At 41.5% G+C, this 19294-nt stretch overlaps 2 protein-coding genes across 4 annotated transcripts in view; one reads left to right on the forward strand and one right to left on the reverse strand.

The window, feature by feature from the left end:
* LOC110991018 (dual specificity calcium/calmodulin-dependent 3',5'-cyclic nucleotide phosphodiesterase 1A-like) overlaps positions 1 to 19294 on the forward strand; it is a 62914-nt gene that overhangs the window by 39649 nt on the left and 3971 nt on the right. The window lies entirely within an intron of this gene.
* On the reverse strand, positions 1539 to 19290 carry LOC110990526 (uncharacterized). 3 transcript variants are annotated; one of them, XM_087133901.1, is made up of 19 exons: positions 19154 to 19279; positions 18069 to 18194; positions 17603 to 17721; positions 16571 to 17233; positions 15364 to 15518; positions 14652 to 14888; positions 13475 to 13974; positions 12757 to 12860; positions 11513 to 11993; positions 11092 to 11373; positions 10037 to 10170; positions 9014 to 9151; positions 8826 to 8886; positions 8169 to 8335; positions 7470 to 7565; positions 6479 to 6667; positions 5447 to 5647; positions 4369 to 4584; positions 1539 to 3710 (listed from the first exon to the last, which is right to left on the reverse strand). In XM_087133901.1, exons 3-19 carry the CDS (start codon positions 17669 to 17671, stop codon positions 3429 to 3431), a joined length of 3975 nt encoding a protein of 1324 aa, XP_086990027.1. In that variant the 5' UTR covers positions 17672 to 17721; positions 18069 to 18194; positions 19154 to 19279; the 3' UTR covers positions 1539 to 3428. The 3 variants fall into 3 exon arrangements, with proteins under 3 accessions (XP_086990027.1, XP_022111280.2, XP_022111267.2); XM_022255588.2 differs by lacking the exon at positions 18069 to 18194 and having other exon boundaries at positions 12757 to 12806; positions 19154 to 19290; XM_022255575.2 differs by lacking the exon at positions 18069 to 18194 and having other exon boundaries at positions 19154 to 19290.

Here is a 19294-nt window from a genome sequence, read left to right on the forward strand (position 1 = left end):
CAACAGATTTTCCGTAAAAGGTCCCCTACATCATGGAGAATCTCTGTTACAGAACAGTCAGAGCTGCGCGTTAATTGTTAATATGAATTAATTGTTATTATTGTAACATAAGCTATGGAAAAAATGTACACTATTTTTCTCTCTGAGTTTATGTTAAATGTAACACGGCCTCAATTGGCATAATTGTGAGCCCAATGGCTCATACTTTACTCTTGTGAGCGAATTTTACCATCTTCAATGTTTTCGGTCTTGTAGACCCCATTTGACGCACTAGATAAAACGGGTATATTATAGGCATAAGCTTCCCTTGTCTCACACCATAAAAATTGCACACACACACAGAGAAAATGGAAGGAAAAGTTTATCTGCCAACCTTAATTACGATCGCAATTACTAATCGTAATTACAATGTATTTAAACAGCCGCGTCCGAGCTACTTAAAATGGATTTTGAAAATAATACTTGTTTTTCAAACTGTGAAACGATCTAGTTTTTTTTCATAAAGTTACTACATTGTTCTTCAATGCAGTCTCAAACGAGTGCACCCTGGTGAAACGTCATTGTTCGAATAAGTAGAGCGAACTTGTCACAAGTGGAATCACTGTAAAGGAGAGTGTGAATTAGAAAGTCGTTGCGAGCACAAAATCAGTGACGGCAGCCCCAGCTAGATGTGATCCCAACCGTAAAAGTGGGCCATACGTCACTTATCATTTCTGTCCAGTTTACAAAAACAGTAACAAACGTAAATAGATGGCAACAAATGAAAAGCGCCTCCCTTAAAAAAATAGGCCTAACCGTTATTTAAGACGGCTATGTGCCTGTTGACGTACCCGTCAGTGTACAGACTTCACTCTGTTTGAACTACACCTCTGAAATAAAACTCAAGAATGGATTCTTTGTGAAATAACTAAAAAAATCTTTCACCAATGCAGGTGCAGCCTCTCCTTGGTACAAGATACGGTTGTTTTCCCTTTCATATACATGTACACACCCTATTGTCCCTTCAACACATCAGTACTTTAGAAGACCTCTGTCATTCGCGTTATTTATCCAATTGAACCTTCTTTTAGGATATTGTATTATTGACACAAAGCTCGAACCCCCTTGATAGCAAAAGTGTAACCCAACAGAGACTTCATAACTGCTTTGTTGACTTTCAAGCGATTGTTGAACAAGAGACAAAGGTACCTGTAAGTTAATTAAGGGCTCATTTTTTCTTGGTTCTGTAGGCCTATAGAGTTCCTCCTGTCAGTTTTTACTGGTGCTTTCAGGAAAACGCCAAAACAGCCTCGGCCTATGGTTAATTTAACTTGTTATATTTTATCTTTCCCATTCTCAAGCACTTTTAATAAAACAGGAATTTCCACGATTTCAAGGTGTCGATCAGCCAAGACTTAGTTCTCTATGCAAGATACCGATCCATTCCTAAAGTGGCTCTAGCAACTACCGACTCAATTTGTTAGGCTGTATATCCAGTGGCAAGGGTTAATTATTTATGAGGACCGATATGAACCACATGTGAAGACGTGTGCGCGGTGTGTTCTTTTTTTAATCACTCTGATACAGTTTATTTTCTTCATGTGTATCACCATAAGCTAACTTGTTTAGCTTCCCTCAAAACATGAAAAATGAAAGAATGAAAAACTACAAAGTTCCCCATAACGTCACTGGCTTTCAGAATCTAAAAATGCAGAGAAAGCATATTTGGATTAGCCCTAAAGGATCAATATTTCAAATTCAACAAACAATGATTGTGGAATATTTCAAATTATCGTTAATGGAAAGACTTTCAGCAAATTGCACTTTCAAAACTGAAAGGTGATTTGCATATTTTACATCACTATTGTCACGTTTTAATAAGAGAATATCATTTACAATAAAATAAGAAAGTTCATGGATGGTTTTCTCCGAGTTAAAAATAGATTATGCTCCCAGCGGCACTTTCTACATAATGTCAGTAAAAAACTAAATGTTGTGCTGTCTGAAGTACTATAAAATTCTTTACAAATTACTTCCCAATGTTACGTTAGAAAAAATCACACTTGTAATTATTCAGATACAAAATCCAAGAAGTGGCAAGATAAGAATTAATTTAAAATGTGCAGTGAAGCTACAGATTGCTGATTCTTGAGTGCTGGGGGTTTTTCGTATTCATCTATTTCATTTCCATTTTGCAAACAGTCCTAGGTTAGCTCATCAAAATATGAACTATATATAGGTGAGAGAGTGGTAAGTTATGGTCTCTACCAAATATTCTAAAGCGTTTTTTCTCCTTTAACTCTCTGCATGGTTACACCTTTTCACACCTGACAAAGATGTGACAACCTGAATTATATAATCCACAAAAATAACAGAAAAGATGAGAAAATATGAAACTGAAAGCTGAAAAATCACACCACGTATACGGAAACTAAACAATATTCACTCTTTAGGGATCACAAATCGATGTTGATCTTGCACTTTGTTCATAAATTCGTTTGTTTCCTCTGTTCATCAGATGGATTTGCACACCTGTCTGAAAAATTCACGGAACCTTAAAAGTGCATTTCAAATTTCAGCTTATGAAACCGCAACAAAAAGTTGCAATTATCCTTTAGTTACACTCACCTCCTTTTATTGAAACAATATCTCCCTTTTCCCTCTCATTTCACGTGGGCCATCCCATCCGGCTTTACACAATACCCGTATAAATCCCCACATCAAGTTGGTGTATTGTCGTTCCTGATATCATTTATTTATGGTCATCTTTAATGAAGGTCATACACCAGGTAGGCTCATTCTTAATGAAAAAGACAATGACGAAACGGTCAGTTTCCTAACATTTCAGATGGTAGTAAACAAGTAAAAATGAGTGGTTCACATTTGTACAGTATAAAAAATACTGCCATGAGATGAGAGACGAAATGTGTAATTAAATGAGGCAATCTGTCAACTTACAAAACAATTGTTGTCCAATGCACTCAAAAATACTTTCTATACTGGGAAGACAAGGAAGTGTCTGTGAATGAAAACACACATCTTAAAGTCTTGTTCCATATTCCTGGATGTTCTGGTCATAGGACTGCAGAGACATATCGAAGGTCCAATGGGGGCATTTTATTATCTTCAGGGGCACTCATTTGACTTCGTACTTTGTTCCCCACCCAAATTCTGAGGAGGAGGCACCTCTTTCATTGTGCAACTGTGGTCACTCAGTTTCCCCATACCTATTTTCTGTCTATAATGGCTGTTGGGCTAGGCTCTAAGCTAAAGAATCTTTCAGATGCACTTTCTTTCCATTAGTTGGTGGAAAGTAGCGGCATTTCGAGTCAACCCATAATCTTCCCCCTCTGTCTTAGACTCTGACCTTGAGAGCTAAGCATCAGCTCCTTCCAAAAAAGAGCATATAACTACTGCCTGAGTCCATGACCAGGCCTCAGTCACTACGATCAGGGCTTCCCTTGACCCTCTGCATCTGGCTTGGGCTTGGGTTTGGGCCTGGGCCGGAATGACTTCTTCTTGGCCACAAACATCCTCCTCTCGTAGTTCTCCTTGGGCCAGTGGACATAGTAGGAGAAGACCCAGGGGCGGGTCATACCCTGGGTCTGCCTCATGGAGTTCAGGTGGTCTCGCTGGGCCTGGTTGAGTTCACGGCGCCTGAGGGCCCAGGCGCGCCGACGGGCCAGCTCTCTCTGGACTCGCTCTCGAGCCTCCTCTTCAAGTTTCTGAATCTGAGTGTGAACAATAGAAAACCAAAATTTCTGTTTGCTATTTTTTGGAATGGATATTCGGGACCTGACATCAATCAAATGGTGTACATGTACTAGAGTTTCAATATTTTAGGTAGGCAGGCTAGGAACATGTTTTCATGTTTAAGCCTGGGGGTTGTAGTGCTCAGGACAAACAGTTCCTGTGCAGGGATAAATGCTGCACTTCTCTTTGCTTATCCAAGCACTGGCAACAACTTTCATTGTCCATGGACCAGAATGTTTGGAGTGGGAACAGCCAGTGCATTTGAACTGTGAAATTTAGAGTATGTTCAACAAATTGATTCTGTCATCTCAAATGTGTGGAATCTCATTCTGACATGTCTGAAGCTGAAAAAAAAAAAAGACACAAACTTTTGGATAAAAACAGAATTTTGAGCTGGGTCTGTGAATGTGTGTTTATGCAAACGTGCTCTTAATTAAAATATTAAACATTGAAAAATGCCCTGGCATGAAGTGGTTAAAGTATTGAGATATGAACACAAACTCAAAAAAAAAAATGGTACTTGCACATCAAACAGTAGTGCTTATTTCTCAGTGCACAAACTGCATATTTCAACTATTTCTATGGAGAAGTATGTCTTCCCTCGTCAGGAAAGATCAGTGAAATACAGACATTTACCCTTTTAATCCTCTCTAGCTCCTCCTGTCTTTTCCTCTCGGCTTCCGCTTCCTGCCGCTTCTGTCGCTCCTCTTCATCCGCCTTCCTCTTCTCCTCTTCCAGCCTCAGTCGCTCCTCCTCTTGCCTCTGCCTCTCCGCCTCCTCTCTGGCGATCCTCATCCTTCGCTCTGCCTCTTCTCGTTCCTTCACCAAGCGGGCAATAGCCTCTTCCTCAGCCTGAGAGTACAGTACAAACCAAACTCATTGATTGATTCCATTAGGATCCTTTTATAACGGTCGCAATCAAATCAGAATAATTAATGTTCGTCTTCTTTCAAGCAGCAAGTGTTGAACTTAAGCAAAGTGTAACAAAGTTTATTTCAGTATCCGCCTTGAGTAGAAGCACCCCTTTAGCATATTGTAGAGCCATATTGTAGAGTGTTCCATCAAGCACCATCTTCTTGGTAGCTACGTGACTGCAATGCATGCATTTCATAATCATTTGTTAGCCAATGAAGAGCAGTTCCCATCAAAGGAGGAACTGCTAAGAAAACTGTGCCCTCTCTTGATCCCATTAAGGGCAAATTCCTTAAAGTGGTGTGATCTGAGTTGCTACCCCGTAAATGTGCCTTCTGTAAATTGTGAAGATTCTTTGCTGGCTGTGAGCCGTGCAATTTTGCCCAGCGCTGTGGTGGCTGCATTTCAAAGCTAAGATAGGATTTACAGTCTTCTAAAATCTCATCCCAGTACATCCACAGCAAGTCGTCCTGTCTGAATTAAACCACAATCTATTCAAATGAATGGTAGTAAAACCGTGCCATTCCTACATCACTGTTCACAATGATACTTGTGACTTTTCTTGTGAAAGGACTTTTGGTGGACTAAACAACCACACTGTGAGGAGGATTCTTTAACCCTTAGGACCATCACAACACTCCCAGTCTGAATTCAAGTCACATGCTATTCAAATGAACTGCAACAAAAGCATTCCTTTATCATTGTTCATCCTCTTACTTGTGACTGGTCTTGTGTCTAGTCTTCACTACAACCCAGCCAATGTATCTCTAACGGCATATCTCTCCACTAGGAGCAAACCCACCTCTCTCTCTAGCTCTCGGATTCTCTCTTCCTCTTCCTCCAGTCGCCGTTTCTCTTCCTCTTCTTCCCGTTCCCTCTCTTCTTGCTCCAGACGTTCCTGCTCCTGTCTCTCCCACTCTGCCTCTTCTCGGAGGCGGCGCTTCTCTGCAGCACTGGCTAGCCGCTCGGCCATCTCCTGCTCCCGCAGTCTGGCTGCTTCCTCCTGTAAGAGCCAGTCATCAAGTGCATTCAATGACTAGGTACTTTCCAACTAATTTGAACATGGAGTTGTTATGACTGATGTCAACTCTTCTTTTCAAAACGATTCTGATGGAGTTAAACAGACCTGACTCGAATCACTGTGACCAAATGATGTGGCACAAATTGACTCAAGAATGAATTTGACTCAACTTTAATACACAGAGTGATAACTGGACCATCTCTCTCTAATGATTGAACTCGACTCCAGCCATTTTGTGAAAATGACTTATTTGGCTCATCATTTGGTCACTCAGTACGGTGATTCATTACAATACTGACTCCGATATCTGTACTCGGACTTGATGCCAACTTTCGGTCCAAATTCCCTCGGACTTAATAAGTATTGGAATTAAAATAGCAGGATTTATAATTTGTAAATCCTGTTAGTGGACAATTGAAGTAAAGGAAATAAATATTAGTGACCTAAGCATCTGCCCCAGTTCCAATTGCCTCTGACTGTGTACAAGACTCACAGACCATATCAAAACATACAACTGTGTAGTGACTGCACATTTTTGAGAATATTCTCATTTAGCTCATCAGCACTAACACATGGCAGTGAAGAATGACAAATATGGGAATTGCCCAGACGTGAACCAGGTAGAGTCATTTGTGCATAAATTGGCAATGGGAAACAGTGCATCTCAGAGAAAATTACGTGCAAAAAGATTCACTGAATGACTAAAAAGTGAAGACAAAGGTTTAATACAGGTTAAACTCGTTATCCGGTCAATCTCCTTGAAATACAATGCATCTATTGCATGATCAACTCATCATATGATAGCACCCTTACCATTTTCCTGCGCTCCTGCCTCTGTTGCTCTTTCTCCAGCTTCCTCTTCTCTAGCTCCGCCTTCCTCCTAGTCTCTCTCTCTTCCCGTGCTTGCCGCCGGGCATCTAGCAGCATCTGCCTGGCCTCCTCCTCGGCTTGCGCCGCACGCTCCGCCTCCTGGGCAGCATCCTCAAGCTCCTCCTTTGCCACCTTTATCATTTGATGACAGAGTAAATTTTCAAAATTAGCTTTAGGAATGAACAAACAACATTTTCCAAGTGCGCTAAGCATACACCTTTGAATACCAGATCACCCTAATGACAGCCAGTGTTGCAGTCCAAATCTGAACTGTTTGCATATATATTTGTACATTTCTTACATGGGCCTATGCCTGTCATCTCTATGCCCGAGCACCTTAATATTCAAGCAAATCAGATACACTGCCTTGACACCTTATTCCCAGTATTTTCTTTCCAATTGAGGATACCAAAAACGGAGTCAATCACAAAGCCAGTGCAGTAGTGGGGTGGTCAGCATGCTCACTGATATTTCCAACTTTCCATACAAGATACCAATTTGCAGCCAGTCTCAAAGACTCCTTAGAAATTACTTATAGTAGGCATTCATCTAACATCTAACACTGATCCTTCTGTAACCAAATGCTCAAAGGACTCTGTCCCATATCGCAGTGATGTATGGAACTCGTTGTTTTGAAGGAAAGAAAACAACATCCATCTGATGGAACTTCAGCGCAAAATTGAAACACCAACTTGGTCAGGGTGTGGGAATAAGTTGGATGTAAACTAAATCTCTTGCTCTTTGTGATCTTAACACCTAATAAAGTGGTAAAATTTCAGAATAACTCTCTGAAATCACAGTCAATCTGCACATTATGAAATCACATTTAGCAAAGTCATTTTAAATCTGCACACTACAAAAATCACTGACGGCAAAATTCAAACTGGACTAAGTTAATAATCTAAGGTAATTTGAACTGAACAAGCAACTTTACCTGTATTCTTCTTTGCTCAGCAATCTTTTCTCGTCTTTTTTGTTCCTCTTTTTCTTTCTTCTTTCGCTCTAAAGCCTTCAACTCTTCTTCCCGGCGCTGTAAAAACAGAGCAAATTAATGTTTGGTAAAGATACAGCACCATGGCGAGAAAGAGTTCTGAATTCGTTTGAGATGATTACTGTACAAGAGATTGTAAATTTAATGGCATGGCTGAAGAACTTCATGCCATGGATATCAGCATTTACAGAAAAACGTTTGAAGAAGAGATGACCAGAATCTAACTTCCTTTGTAAATGTTAACCCTAAGATCCCCCCTTGAGAAACCAATATTTCCAAGACAGGTCAGCCAAAAATGTATACTTTTCCCACCCACGTGCTAAATGCATATGGGCAAGTGAACTTGAGGCCACAGACTTCAAATGGGCAAAACGACAAACTGGACGCCAGAGTGAATTGAAACTCACAGATGTGTATGTCTACTTGTAGTAAGTGTCTTTACATGCAGGCTAAAAGATCAGGCATAGAGCAGGTCAGTTTAAAGGGTTTGCCTCATCCCTCCCTATGGAGAGATGGTTTAAGGTTCAGTGTGTTGTTATCATGGTATAATCACAATTTTACCAAAACAGGAAAAGAACCCTGACTTCAACGTTTTCAACAATTCAGTAACATTTTCATTTCCAAGGTTTTTGAGTCACTTACAACTTTTTCCTGTCGCCGTGCTTCCCTCAGTGCTGCCTTCTCTTTGGCTAGGCTTTTCTTGGATTTCTTCATCTTCCCAGGCTCAGCTTGCTTTTTGAGTTCCTTCTCAAGGGCTTCATCGTCTGTGGCCAGGGAAGCTGCATCATCCGCCCTCTCCTCTGGAACAACTAGAAAAAACAAAACAAAAAAACAGGAAGGCTAAATCAGGATTAAAATCCAGCTTACAAGAAAATAAGCTACCTCATCCCCCCAAATGAGTCTTCAGGCCATTTTATTCTGCAAGTTTGTTTCAGTGTGCATTTCTAAAAACAATTTCACACAACGTGTGAAATTGTTAAACTGAGTTATTCATCAAATGAAATATTATTTCATTTGATGAATAACTCAGTTTTGTATCCTAATGAAAATGGACATGGATGCAAAACATTGAAGGTTTCTGTTGTATAAGACCCCTTAAAGGACTTTAACTAAAAAGATGCTCTTGTGTTTTTTGACTCTGTTTGTTTGGTGGGACACATTTACATCCAAATAATCCCTTTCTGTGAAATAGTCAGGTGTCAATGGCTTCATGTGTAGGGCAGTTCACCCACAGAATATACGTACACTCTCAGTTTCAATGGACAGCAAGTGTATAAAGTGTGTACGGGTAACACTTACCTAGAAATGGCATGCTTTCCCCTTCTTCGTTCAGTTGGCTAGTCTCTAGTTCTTTTGCTAACTGTACAAAATCAAATAGGATTGACAAGCAATAAATGCCAAAGATACTTTAATTTCAAAAGAGACAGTCAGGAGGTGGCAATGAGTACCAATTCTAGAAGCTAAGAGCTGTTGGGATCTCTACTGACCTCTTCTTGGACCATCTTCTCCACTTCATCTTCACTTGGCCCTTGATAGCTGTCGATGTTCAGGCTGTCAATGAACTGTACTCCTGTTGCCTTGGGCCTCACACCTTTTGCTTTGCTTTTTCGTCCAACACGGGGTGACTGTAAGATTAGAGAAGAGATTAGAGAAGCCATTTCTTGAGATTTTGTCAACTTCATAGCTCTCTTTAATTTGGAATCTTTTTTTCTCAAGAAGACCATAAATATTTACCTTACAGTCATTGCACGCTGTGATGTTTTCCCCAGTGAAGATTTTACAATGTATTGCTTTACACAGCTTGTATCTAGTCCAAAATTATGAACTTCAACTACTTTGACCCAGTTTTCCCTAAAAGTGATGCAAATGCCTAGTTCTTAGTCTAGTTCTTAGATTTGTGTCTTGGACTACATTATGAATAAAAAAAGAAAACAAAACAAAACTCTGGCTATATCAAAGATGGATTGTGCATGGTTTGTTGCACCATGGCCAGCACTAAATCAACTGACGAGCTATACACATGTGCAACTTCTTATGGCATATGCACTACAGCAGACGAAGCAGGGAAGGGGGAACCAGGAGAGCCAGTGACTCCCCCCCCCATGGGGGACCTGACCCCAGCCCCCCCCCTTCGGTAGGTCCTGTATGACAGAGCAGGGCTTAATGGATTGGTCTATTAATGGCTGATGCCTGATGTTCTCACAACTGGCCTGGCCCCCCACTTTAAAACTGTTCTGCCACCGCATTCATTTTTTATTCAAGCAAATTTACTTGACCAGTACAGGACAAGCTGCAGATGGTTTTTCAACATGTCTAGATGCTAAAGACTGATTTTTGTTAGAAATTAGAGAAATCTATTTGCTTGGTCAAAAGGAGGGCAGTTTCACTAATAATGGGGACACTCTACACAAGGCTGCATTCCTTCAAAGTTAACAAACCACCAAAAACCTGCATGCATCCCAACACTAGATGCAACCTCCTTTCTTATTTCCCATCTACATAACCTTTACCCCGCTTTTGGCTGCTGGTGGCTTGACCATCGATTTCAGACTCCCAAGATCTAACTTGGAAATCTTTTTAGATGGGGCTGGAGGCTTCTTTGCTTCTGGTGTGACCTTTACTTCTGGAGAGGGTGATCTTCTCACTGCCAAACAAAATGAAAAAAATTAACATCACTGTTAAGAGATATAACATCGCACTCTACACATCAAACCCCTTCACACATCTATCCAATTTATAAATCATGCCATTCAAGTTATTTGATCCTCCACTTTTTTCAAAAGCGAGTTAAGGAGAGAAATGTTACAAGTCATTTCCCTGACGAAATTATTGGTTTGTTTTGTGAATGGGTGTTTCAGGATTTATTCAAGTAAAATTGCAACTTGTTAAATGACTCAAGGCGGGAAAAAAATGGCCCTACTGCACAACAACAATGATCAATCAGCTAATGTGTAGTTATAACAACTTGTCTGGTTTTTATCTGGGACAAATTGCCATTCATACTCTCTGAAAATCTCAGAGGAAACTCTATTCCCATGAAAGATTTTCAAAAGCAAGTTCTAAATCCTCAGCCAATCAAAGTCAGGGACTTTCCACCCACACTGAAACTAATGAGTACAAGCACACTTCAAAGTATTCATGACAGATGTGGAGAAAATTTGATCTGAACTGATAACTTGATTGACACTGAAAACAATGGTTCTCTCAGTTGGCTTGAGCTAAGTCTAACAGGTGAGCCCATATAAATCAATCTGAGGAGACATTATTGCAGTGGTAACAGACTCATCTGAACAGTCTTAAACTTGAGGAAGGCATGCACTTTGTCAAATCAGGACACCTCATTGGTTAACAAGGGTATGCAAAACTTGTGTACCACCTGCATGTGAGCATATGGCCATTGAAGTAATGGCTTGTGTTTCTCATCACTAAATTAGTCTAGAACTTGAATAAATCCTCACACAATGGCCAACAATCTACAAAGGTATGTGAAGGCATCTTTGTTTTGGAAGCACAACCATGCTAAAATTAAGGTAATTTCATGCAAAGAGTGACAATAGTGCTGTACCTGCGGCTCCTCCAACCTTGGCCGTTTTGTCAACAGTGGGACCCAACTTGGGAGGCACCAGGGTCGTGTACGGCACACCCATCTCATTCTCCCTTACTCTGTTGACCACGTCCGCTAAGCCTGCTCGCCTAGCAGGCAAGCTGGGTGCATGGTCAGGAACAACTTCACTTGGAGACACTGACACGCTCCCCAGTTGATCCTGTACAGCGCCCTCTGTTGGTAACACCCCTTCCACCTGTGGTTCTGACGTTACTGCTTTTTCTGAGGGTACAGGTGATGTGCCTGTAATAACAGAATGAAAACAACAACCATATGAAAGAGTTTGCCCTCCAAGCATTATTTGCCCTACATTTTGATGAAGGAAAGAAATGGAATTTCCACTGCAGTGTGATATATGTAACAGTATTATGCATTAACTAACCTTTGCTAACAGAGGATATTTCATCTTTGTCTGCTGTGGATGAAGGCAAGATGTCATAACCATCTGCTAATAGTGCCTCAGTCTCCAACTGACCTCTTCCCTGGCTCATGCTAGACCTGCCCGAGGGAACTGGACTCACGGCCTGGGGTCTTGGACTCGGTGACTTGGCTTGGGAGCCGGGTGGGCAGTCTGAGCTGGGACTCTTCAGTCTGGCCGACAAAGCTGGGCTGAATCTCTCCTGGCCGCTGTCCACCGGCCACTGGCCACTGTTGGCACTTTCTTGTAACATGTCAAGAGTGTTGTCCTCTTCTACCGGGTTGTCAAGTAGCAGTGCATCATGGTCCACCAGCAAGGCATCTTGGTCAAGTCGATCTTCTAGCGGCAGTGTGTTGGGATCCAACTGGCTGTCTTGAATTGTTGTAGGCAGGCTGGTGGTTCCTGAAATGTAGGTGTGGTGGGAAGCAGTACTAGGTCGACTACCCTGTAAAATTAAAGATGTTACACAGCTCTATCAGCGATCCAACAGAATTTTGCATAAATTCAACATTGCATGCACTTCAAACTGATTTCAAACCATATCTACGATAGCAAACTGAAAATTCAATAACACCTTTAGCAGGAAATGATACATGGACTGCAGACCTAATAATTCATTGAAATCAGAGAACTAAAAAAAATAAATTTTGAAAAACACGAAAAAGAGACCAGGCTTTTTGCAAAGAACATATATACACGTATCTCTTACAACCATCGTTGACAGGCAACTGTCCTATCTTCATTCCAGTTTCATGCAAGCCCACGAATGCTGATTTATAGTGCTTTTAAGGAGCATGTCTGGATATCTTAAACCACTATCTTAAAGTCTAAGCCTTGATCACATAAAAATACCTACAGTGACCAATATACGTAGTACTAATAATAATAATAATTACAACATTTGTAATGCGCATTCCACAACGTTTCCAAGCACCATTATTATCCCTGCACATTGGGCTCACACATCATATGAACATTCCTGAAACCATCTCAGCTCCCTGGGGAGTATACTAGCCTAGTGCTGCCATTTCGGCACAAACGGCTAAACATAACCGTGTTTGCCCTCACAGGTACCCATTTGCTCCTGGGTGACTTGCCCAGGATCACAACGTGCTGCCACCAGCTGGATTCGAACCCCTGACCCTACGATCAGAAGCTTACAAACCCTAACCACTAGACCACATGCCTCCATGCGCTGTGCGACTTACATAATAATGCACTGGGCTGTAAACTTGCTGTTCCTGGGGCCAGTCCTCATCTGCATTGAATGATGCGACATCATTATGTTGACTAGTCATATCGGTAACAACATCTGCCAGTGAAAGAGCATACATACATTGAAATGCTATACAGTTATTCCATGCAAGCGAGCCTTCATTCTAAGTTTGCATGTCATTAAGGCGCACTGCCCTGGAAAGAAAATGTGCTGTAGCACGACCATCATACTATCAACCGATTTAGCAAACACAGTAGTCTAATAGAGGCAATTTACAATACGGCATGCCACCATGTGTTTGCCTTGACTGGGTTATTTTTTTTAACTGAAACACAAAATGTGTATCAGGCACATCTAAAAAAGTTAACATTGCCAAGTCCTTGGGAAATGCTTTATGCACAGATGTTGTTCGTTCTCCCGTAATGCACTCTGAAAAATACCTCTCTGTGGAAACATCATAAAGGTTCAGAGTGAAACAAATTCCTGTTGTCAAACTCATATAATGGGCAAGTTCTTCTTCAAGTGTCTACAAAATTCACTGTTATAGTTCCTAGCAAGAGTTGCTGACAAAAATACAGAAGGGTGAAAGAGAGGCATCACGAAAGACAAATGTATCTGAATTTCAATACCTAAACTTCAAATGTACATAGGAAAAAAGATAACTAAGGAAGAAGACACATTTCCCGACAGAAAGATCACTAGAGACTCACCATTACTGACGACAAAGTCTGCTTCAAACAATGACTCTTCGGGCCCCTGATAATACTGAGGAGATAGACCACCTGACCTGATGCTGTCGCCATGGTAACTCACATCATCATTGACCACTATTAGACTTCCCTCGTGTGACAATGCAATGCTGTGAGCATTCTCACTGCCTGGCCTCTCAAGCCCACAGTCCTCGGCTGTCAACATGCCCATGCTACCCTGTGATGCACCGCCGAGTGACGACACATGCGACCGCACCGAATGGGCAGACGAAGCAATTCTTGACTGTGTCGAGTGTGCGCTTCCTTGTCTAACCAAGCTGGACTGCCTGGACCGAGCACTGCCATGTCTAGGGCACGTGTCCTGAGATGGCTGGTAACTCACAAGATTGGAAGGATAGGGGGCTTTGATTGGATGACCCAAGTAGGGTGAGCTCTTCAACGATGCTGCAAGTCGCTCAGCAGACAGTGATGAGCTTCTGCCAGATGCTGAGGTAGATGGCCTGTCATAGGAAAACATGTATAAGAGTTACTTCATAGTCTAGTCAGGAAGATCCATGATATTTTTCATTTTCAACTTCAACAGGCAAAACAATGGGCTAAGAATTCAAATCCAACAGCCCAGTAATTTTTGTTTAAAATGGTCCTCACTCCTTCAACTCTTCCATTTTAACAGAGCCTTCCAGGCACACTCTTTGAATTTGAACTTTGACAAAGCCGTGAAGCCTCTTGTATTAAATTAGAAGTGGATGGGTTGTTCCATTCTCAATAGCAGATACAAGACGCTCATAACATCGCATTTCGTATCAAAAAGGGACCCTATGTCCAAGCAGTATGCACATTTCAATTTAGAAATTGGTAGCATATGCTTTACCACGCTGATGGCACATAGATCACTCTACACCTGTAATATATTCTCTTCTGTTTAGTAGTATATAGAACAATCTTCTGCATTTACAGTTCCTTCAGAGGATCTATAGGTCATAGTTGCTTTTTTCGTGGGTCTTAGACCATGTCTATGTGGTAGTGAGTAGGCAATGCTCATAACTCAACACAAAGAGAGAGATTTCTTATTGTGCAGCACTGGACTTCAAATCACTCAAGGGCGGGTTTGTGGTTTATTTTGGAGTTCAGTGCAATTTCCTGAGCTTTTTTCAGATGAATGAAACAACATTTTCACCTTGACAATGCACTCCTGGACTGCTGCCTGACACTGCCCGCGCTGGAAAGGTTCAATCTCTGAGATGGGCTGGCCAGCCTCCGGACATCTGGTGATAATAACCCTCTGACCTCTGGTGTTGCCCTGACCTCTGGTGACCCTCTGTGGTCAATGCTCTGTAAGGCAGCTGTCAACTCACCTGCTGAGTCCACTGACACTAGGGATTGTTGGGATGGGGTCCGTGCCAGACTTCGCACCCTGACAGAAGAAATTGTTACAAAATATTAAATTCCATGAAACTTCAATTTTTCAATTTGTGCTAAATTTATTTTTAAAGTTAAAATGCAGTCATCTAACTGATTCCTGTGATAAAGTCATTTAGGCTGAAACTTTATTCATTTTTAGATTATGACAGTGTCAATTCTCTTTGACTGTATTTGTCATATCCTCTGGCAGTATTTGTACAGTAACTGATCCTTGCGATTTAACCCTAAAACATTCTATTCTTTTTGAGCTAAACATGGACAACTGCAGCTTAGAAATAAGACATTAAAGACAAAACAGCTTTAATATAAACCGTATGGTGGCCAGTGCAGGAAAAAACAAAAGTATTGCAGAGATATCACTGACATGTAGCATGAACAATCCTTGGCTTTTTAAGGGTTGAGTACAATTAGTAACATCTCATCATGACTGAAAATGAGCAAAGAAGAGCAGTGTTTGTCATCCTTACATGCTTCTGGACTGCATGTCCCTCAGATAGAAGACAAAGTCCGCCCCGGGCTGTGCCCTGTAATCTACCACTTCCTGACTCCCCTCCTCATCACGTATAAACTGCATATGAGTCTCCTCTCGGAAACTGTTGTCGTCACTGTCACTGTCCTCGTTCTACAAAATCAAACAAGACACATTTTATACATTTGCAAAAAAATACTGTGGATTCATCTGTGCAACATTAAGAAAGTTCCTGGTAAGAAAAAAATCCTCTGATGAGGCCAATGCAAAAGAGAGCACAAACTGAACAAGGTCAGCATTCTCACCAAAATTTACTGCAGTTGACCATATATGCTGCCGCGGAGCCCAGTTTCGGGCACATAGGCTTTACACACAAAACCAGGGAGCCCAAAACCGGACAAAAGAGCTGGGCCTTGTAACAAAAGACCGTACTTAGAACAGAAGACCGAGCTGCTGGGAATTGCCAACATTTTTTTCAGTTGTCAACAGTGGAGGAAATCTGTCATTATTTTGAGAGGTTATACCACTGTTTGTGGCATTCAGCATGAGTGGATCGCCACTGGGGACAAAAGCGCTCAAGCGATGAGCCATACAATACCGTTGGACACTAATCTGGCCCCTATTGAAAAGATGCCAGTAGTGCACTGTGCCAGTTTTGGGAACAAAAGAAAATTGCATAACACTGCACAATCTGGGCTCTTTTTACAAGACGGCAGGCCTGGCTGAAATATTTGGACGCCAATAGATGTTGTCTGTCAGATTAAAGTAGTCACCAGACAGTTATTTGTGGGGGTGTAAACGTCCAGTAAATAAAGCTATGATTTTTTTAGAATTTTGAAAACAGAAAATCTTGAAAATCTCCCAGTTTTACGTCATGCAACTTCAAATTCCACCCAGCAGCAAATGGTTAAACCTGTTCAACATTTGTGAAATTGATATGCTAACATTTGATTTAAGGTCACAAATTGATAACAGCACTTACATTAAGCTGAGGATTAACCTGTTAACCAGCCCAGTATTTGACTCGAACTATTGATCTACAGCTAAATAAACCACTGGTGAATTTACTTTTGGTAACAAAATTCAATGTCTATGTATACCGATAGATACAGGCAGTAAATGTTATATGCCATCACATCAGAACTATTAAAAATCCTGAAGTACATTCTCAAGACAATTAATGGATTTTGACAAATATACCATACCTGCAGGTGGCTACCATACTGAAGTACAGATTTGGTCAATTTGTTGACTGTGCCCAGTGTCAGTGAAAGCTTGCCGATGTTTTTGCCATCTTGATCATTCTTAAAATAGCATTTTTGGTCAGTCTCTGAGAATAACAAGTTCTCTGGAGTAGTGAACAACATCAGTGCACCCTTTCGGGTCATGTAGGTCTTTGGCAGCTCAATTTGACCATCTGGCCTATGACTTTTGACCTCGGATGATGACGTCAGTGCTTTGACCAATGCCTCTTTGCTTCTGGCATGCTGCACAGAGACACTCTGAAATTTTGTTCCGTATTTGGCAAAAGTGGAACTGGAAGAGGTGTTTGTGGCAAGATCGGCCTTGGGCTTCTTGGAATATATACTGGCTGCCGATTTGGACCGTGAGAGTTTCTCTCTGGATGCCTCGGGTCTCTGAGGAGAACTGCATACAGACTTGGGTCTGGAGTACTGGGTCTTGGGAGTCTTTTCCTTGATGGCATTGACGAGCGAGTCAGCACTTGGGACCAACCGAGTCGAAGAGGTATTGGCCACTGCAGATCCAACAGCTGATTTGACTCGCAGTGGAATGTTGACTGACTTTTCCAAGAACTTGGTGTCTTCCCCAGCAAGGCTGGAGACCAGGACGGGCTTACGATGACCTACCTGCTCACAGTTACAAAGACAAAATGAACATCACTGTGAACACACAGCTATCTGCAAAGCTTATGCTGGAATTTGGATTGCATGGAGATAGAAAGATTCAGTAACATCTTTCTTAAACTTTGTTGCTTTGAGACACAAAATGAGTAAAGCTTTCACAAGCGCAAAAAGTTCTCTTGTAAAGATTTTTTTGGACAGTTAACAAAAAGCCACACATCTGAGTAACTCTCATCTTTAATTTGCCTGGCTTATAACACTGTTCCCTGGCCATATGAACCGAACAGGCTTTGTGGCTTCCAAGTTTTAATTTGTGCCTGTTAACAGAACATCAAGAAGACGGTGGACCAAGAACTGAAAAAGAGAGTTACTGACCGTTCCATCCTTGGCTACCTCCAGATCCCCCGCCCAGGAACCACACCCCCTTGCTAGGGTGCTTAGCATAGTGACTGCAATAGGCAGTAACTTCTTTCCTTGGGTTGTTTATCCGGATACTGAAAATGAAATGATTTATGCTAATTGTTAATTCAATTACGGCAAATACATCCAGGGGCATAACTAAACATCCGCTTAATTTTATGAGCTGAAATTGCACTGGTATGTTCACTACTTACGCTGTAAAAAATCCACTAGGTTGCTAATTGTAGAAAACTTGCCTTTTCCTCGTTTAGAGCAAAAAATGTTGCCTTTTTTGCCTTCCCACTCCGTATGATTTTTTGCATGACTTGTACATTACACAGACTCCTTTGTATGGTTAAGTAATGGTACCCTGTACGAGAGCCTGTCTAGTTTGCACCCAGACTTCAGCACCTACGGATGTCGTTCAGATCTGCGAGAGTACCTGTCGATCTAACTTCTAGTAGAAAATTATGGCTGTCTTGTTGCAGCTAATATGCAATGCTCTTGGCTGGTTCCCTGTCCAGTCACACACTGTTGGCGGCATATCATTGGTAGAATGGCTCACTTTCTGTAATGTGACACAAAAGTGAGGAAACATCCGTCGCTTTTGTGCAAGTGGGGCAAACTTCGTACGGAGTGGGAAAATGGTAAAAAAGGAAACATTTTTTTCCTCCGAACGAGAAAACAGCGAGTTTTCCACAATTAACAACCCAGCAGATTTTTTACACCGTAAGTGGTGAACATACCGGTGCAGTTTCAGGTCATAAAATCAAGCAGATGTTTAGTTATGCTATGGATATCCCGGATAAATTTTTCGAAAGAAATCCCTATGAATCGGGAAAAGGCAGAGTATATGACGGAGGAGTACTTGTCGGGCCCTGTTTACAGGTCTAGACAAGGTGGCCTACAGACCCCATGCTGCAGGGTAAATTACCGGTACACTAGCTGTGCACAGTACACTATGTACATGTTGTCATTTGCTTTAATGGCGCTTTCAGCAACTCGGGCTATTTGCGCCAATAACTGTACGTTTATTCATACAATTTATTAATCAGCATCACATTACGGAGTTAGGAAGAAGGTCCAGTTTTAGAGGCAGGAGGAAACTGGAGTACCCAGAGAAAACCTGCGAGAGCGAGTATGGACCAAATGCACTTAAAGCCTGGGCCAAGCTGGGACTCAAACCCGGGCCTCATTGGTGCAAAGCGAGGAAAGAACCACTACGATAACCCGCTCCCCCTCACAATGTACATGTACACCATAGCTTTGTTTACACTGCACTCAGCGACTTTATTGTTGCGGTGTCTACACCTGTGCTGTGCTACGTCCATGGCACAATATCATATGCAGCTGTAACAACACGTAAAAAGTTCCCTTCCACCATTTCCACGTCAAGTACTCCATGACTGGATGTTATTATAGACTCTATAGAGGCCTACCGTTGCACCACTTGCATTTGCTCGCCTTTGATTATTCAATCAAAATTTATTTAGCAAAATACAAATTTACGAATCAACTGGTACTCACCATTACAATGATTAAAAACTGCCATGGTGTAACTATCAAGAAGTGAAGATTTCTGCGTCTTCATATGTTGGGGTGTAGTTTACAGGTCCATCAACCTCCCGTTGCTATCATGTTGTTGTCTGATTGATTGCCGAGCCAGCA

This window comes from Acanthaster planci, linkage group LG03 (assembly GCF_054643075.1).
Source record: "Acanthaster planci isolate LZ-2023a linkage group LG03, COTS_SCS, whole genome shotgun sequence".
In the NCBI taxonomy this organism is placed as follows: Eukaryota; Metazoa; Echinodermata; class Asteroidea; order Valvatida; family Acanthasteridae; genus Acanthaster; species Acanthaster planci.

What these genes read in the sequence shown, in the direction of transcription:
- LOC110990526 (XM_022255575.2), bottom strand. Translation starts at nt 17,671, where the DNA reads ATGCTAAGCACCCTAGCAAGGGGGTGTGGTTCCTGGGCGGGGGATCTG. An exon ending in AGAAGATGGTCCAAGAAGAG is followed by an intron (nt 8,887 to 9,013) that starts GTCAGTAGAGAT and finishes GATTTTGTACAG; the next exon opens with TTAGCAAAAGAACTAGAGAC. An exon ending in CACGGCGACAGGAAAAAGTT is followed by an intron (nt 7,566 to 8,168) that starts GTAAGTGACTCA and finishes CTGTTTTTACAG; the next exon opens with CGCCGGGAAGAAGAGTTGAA.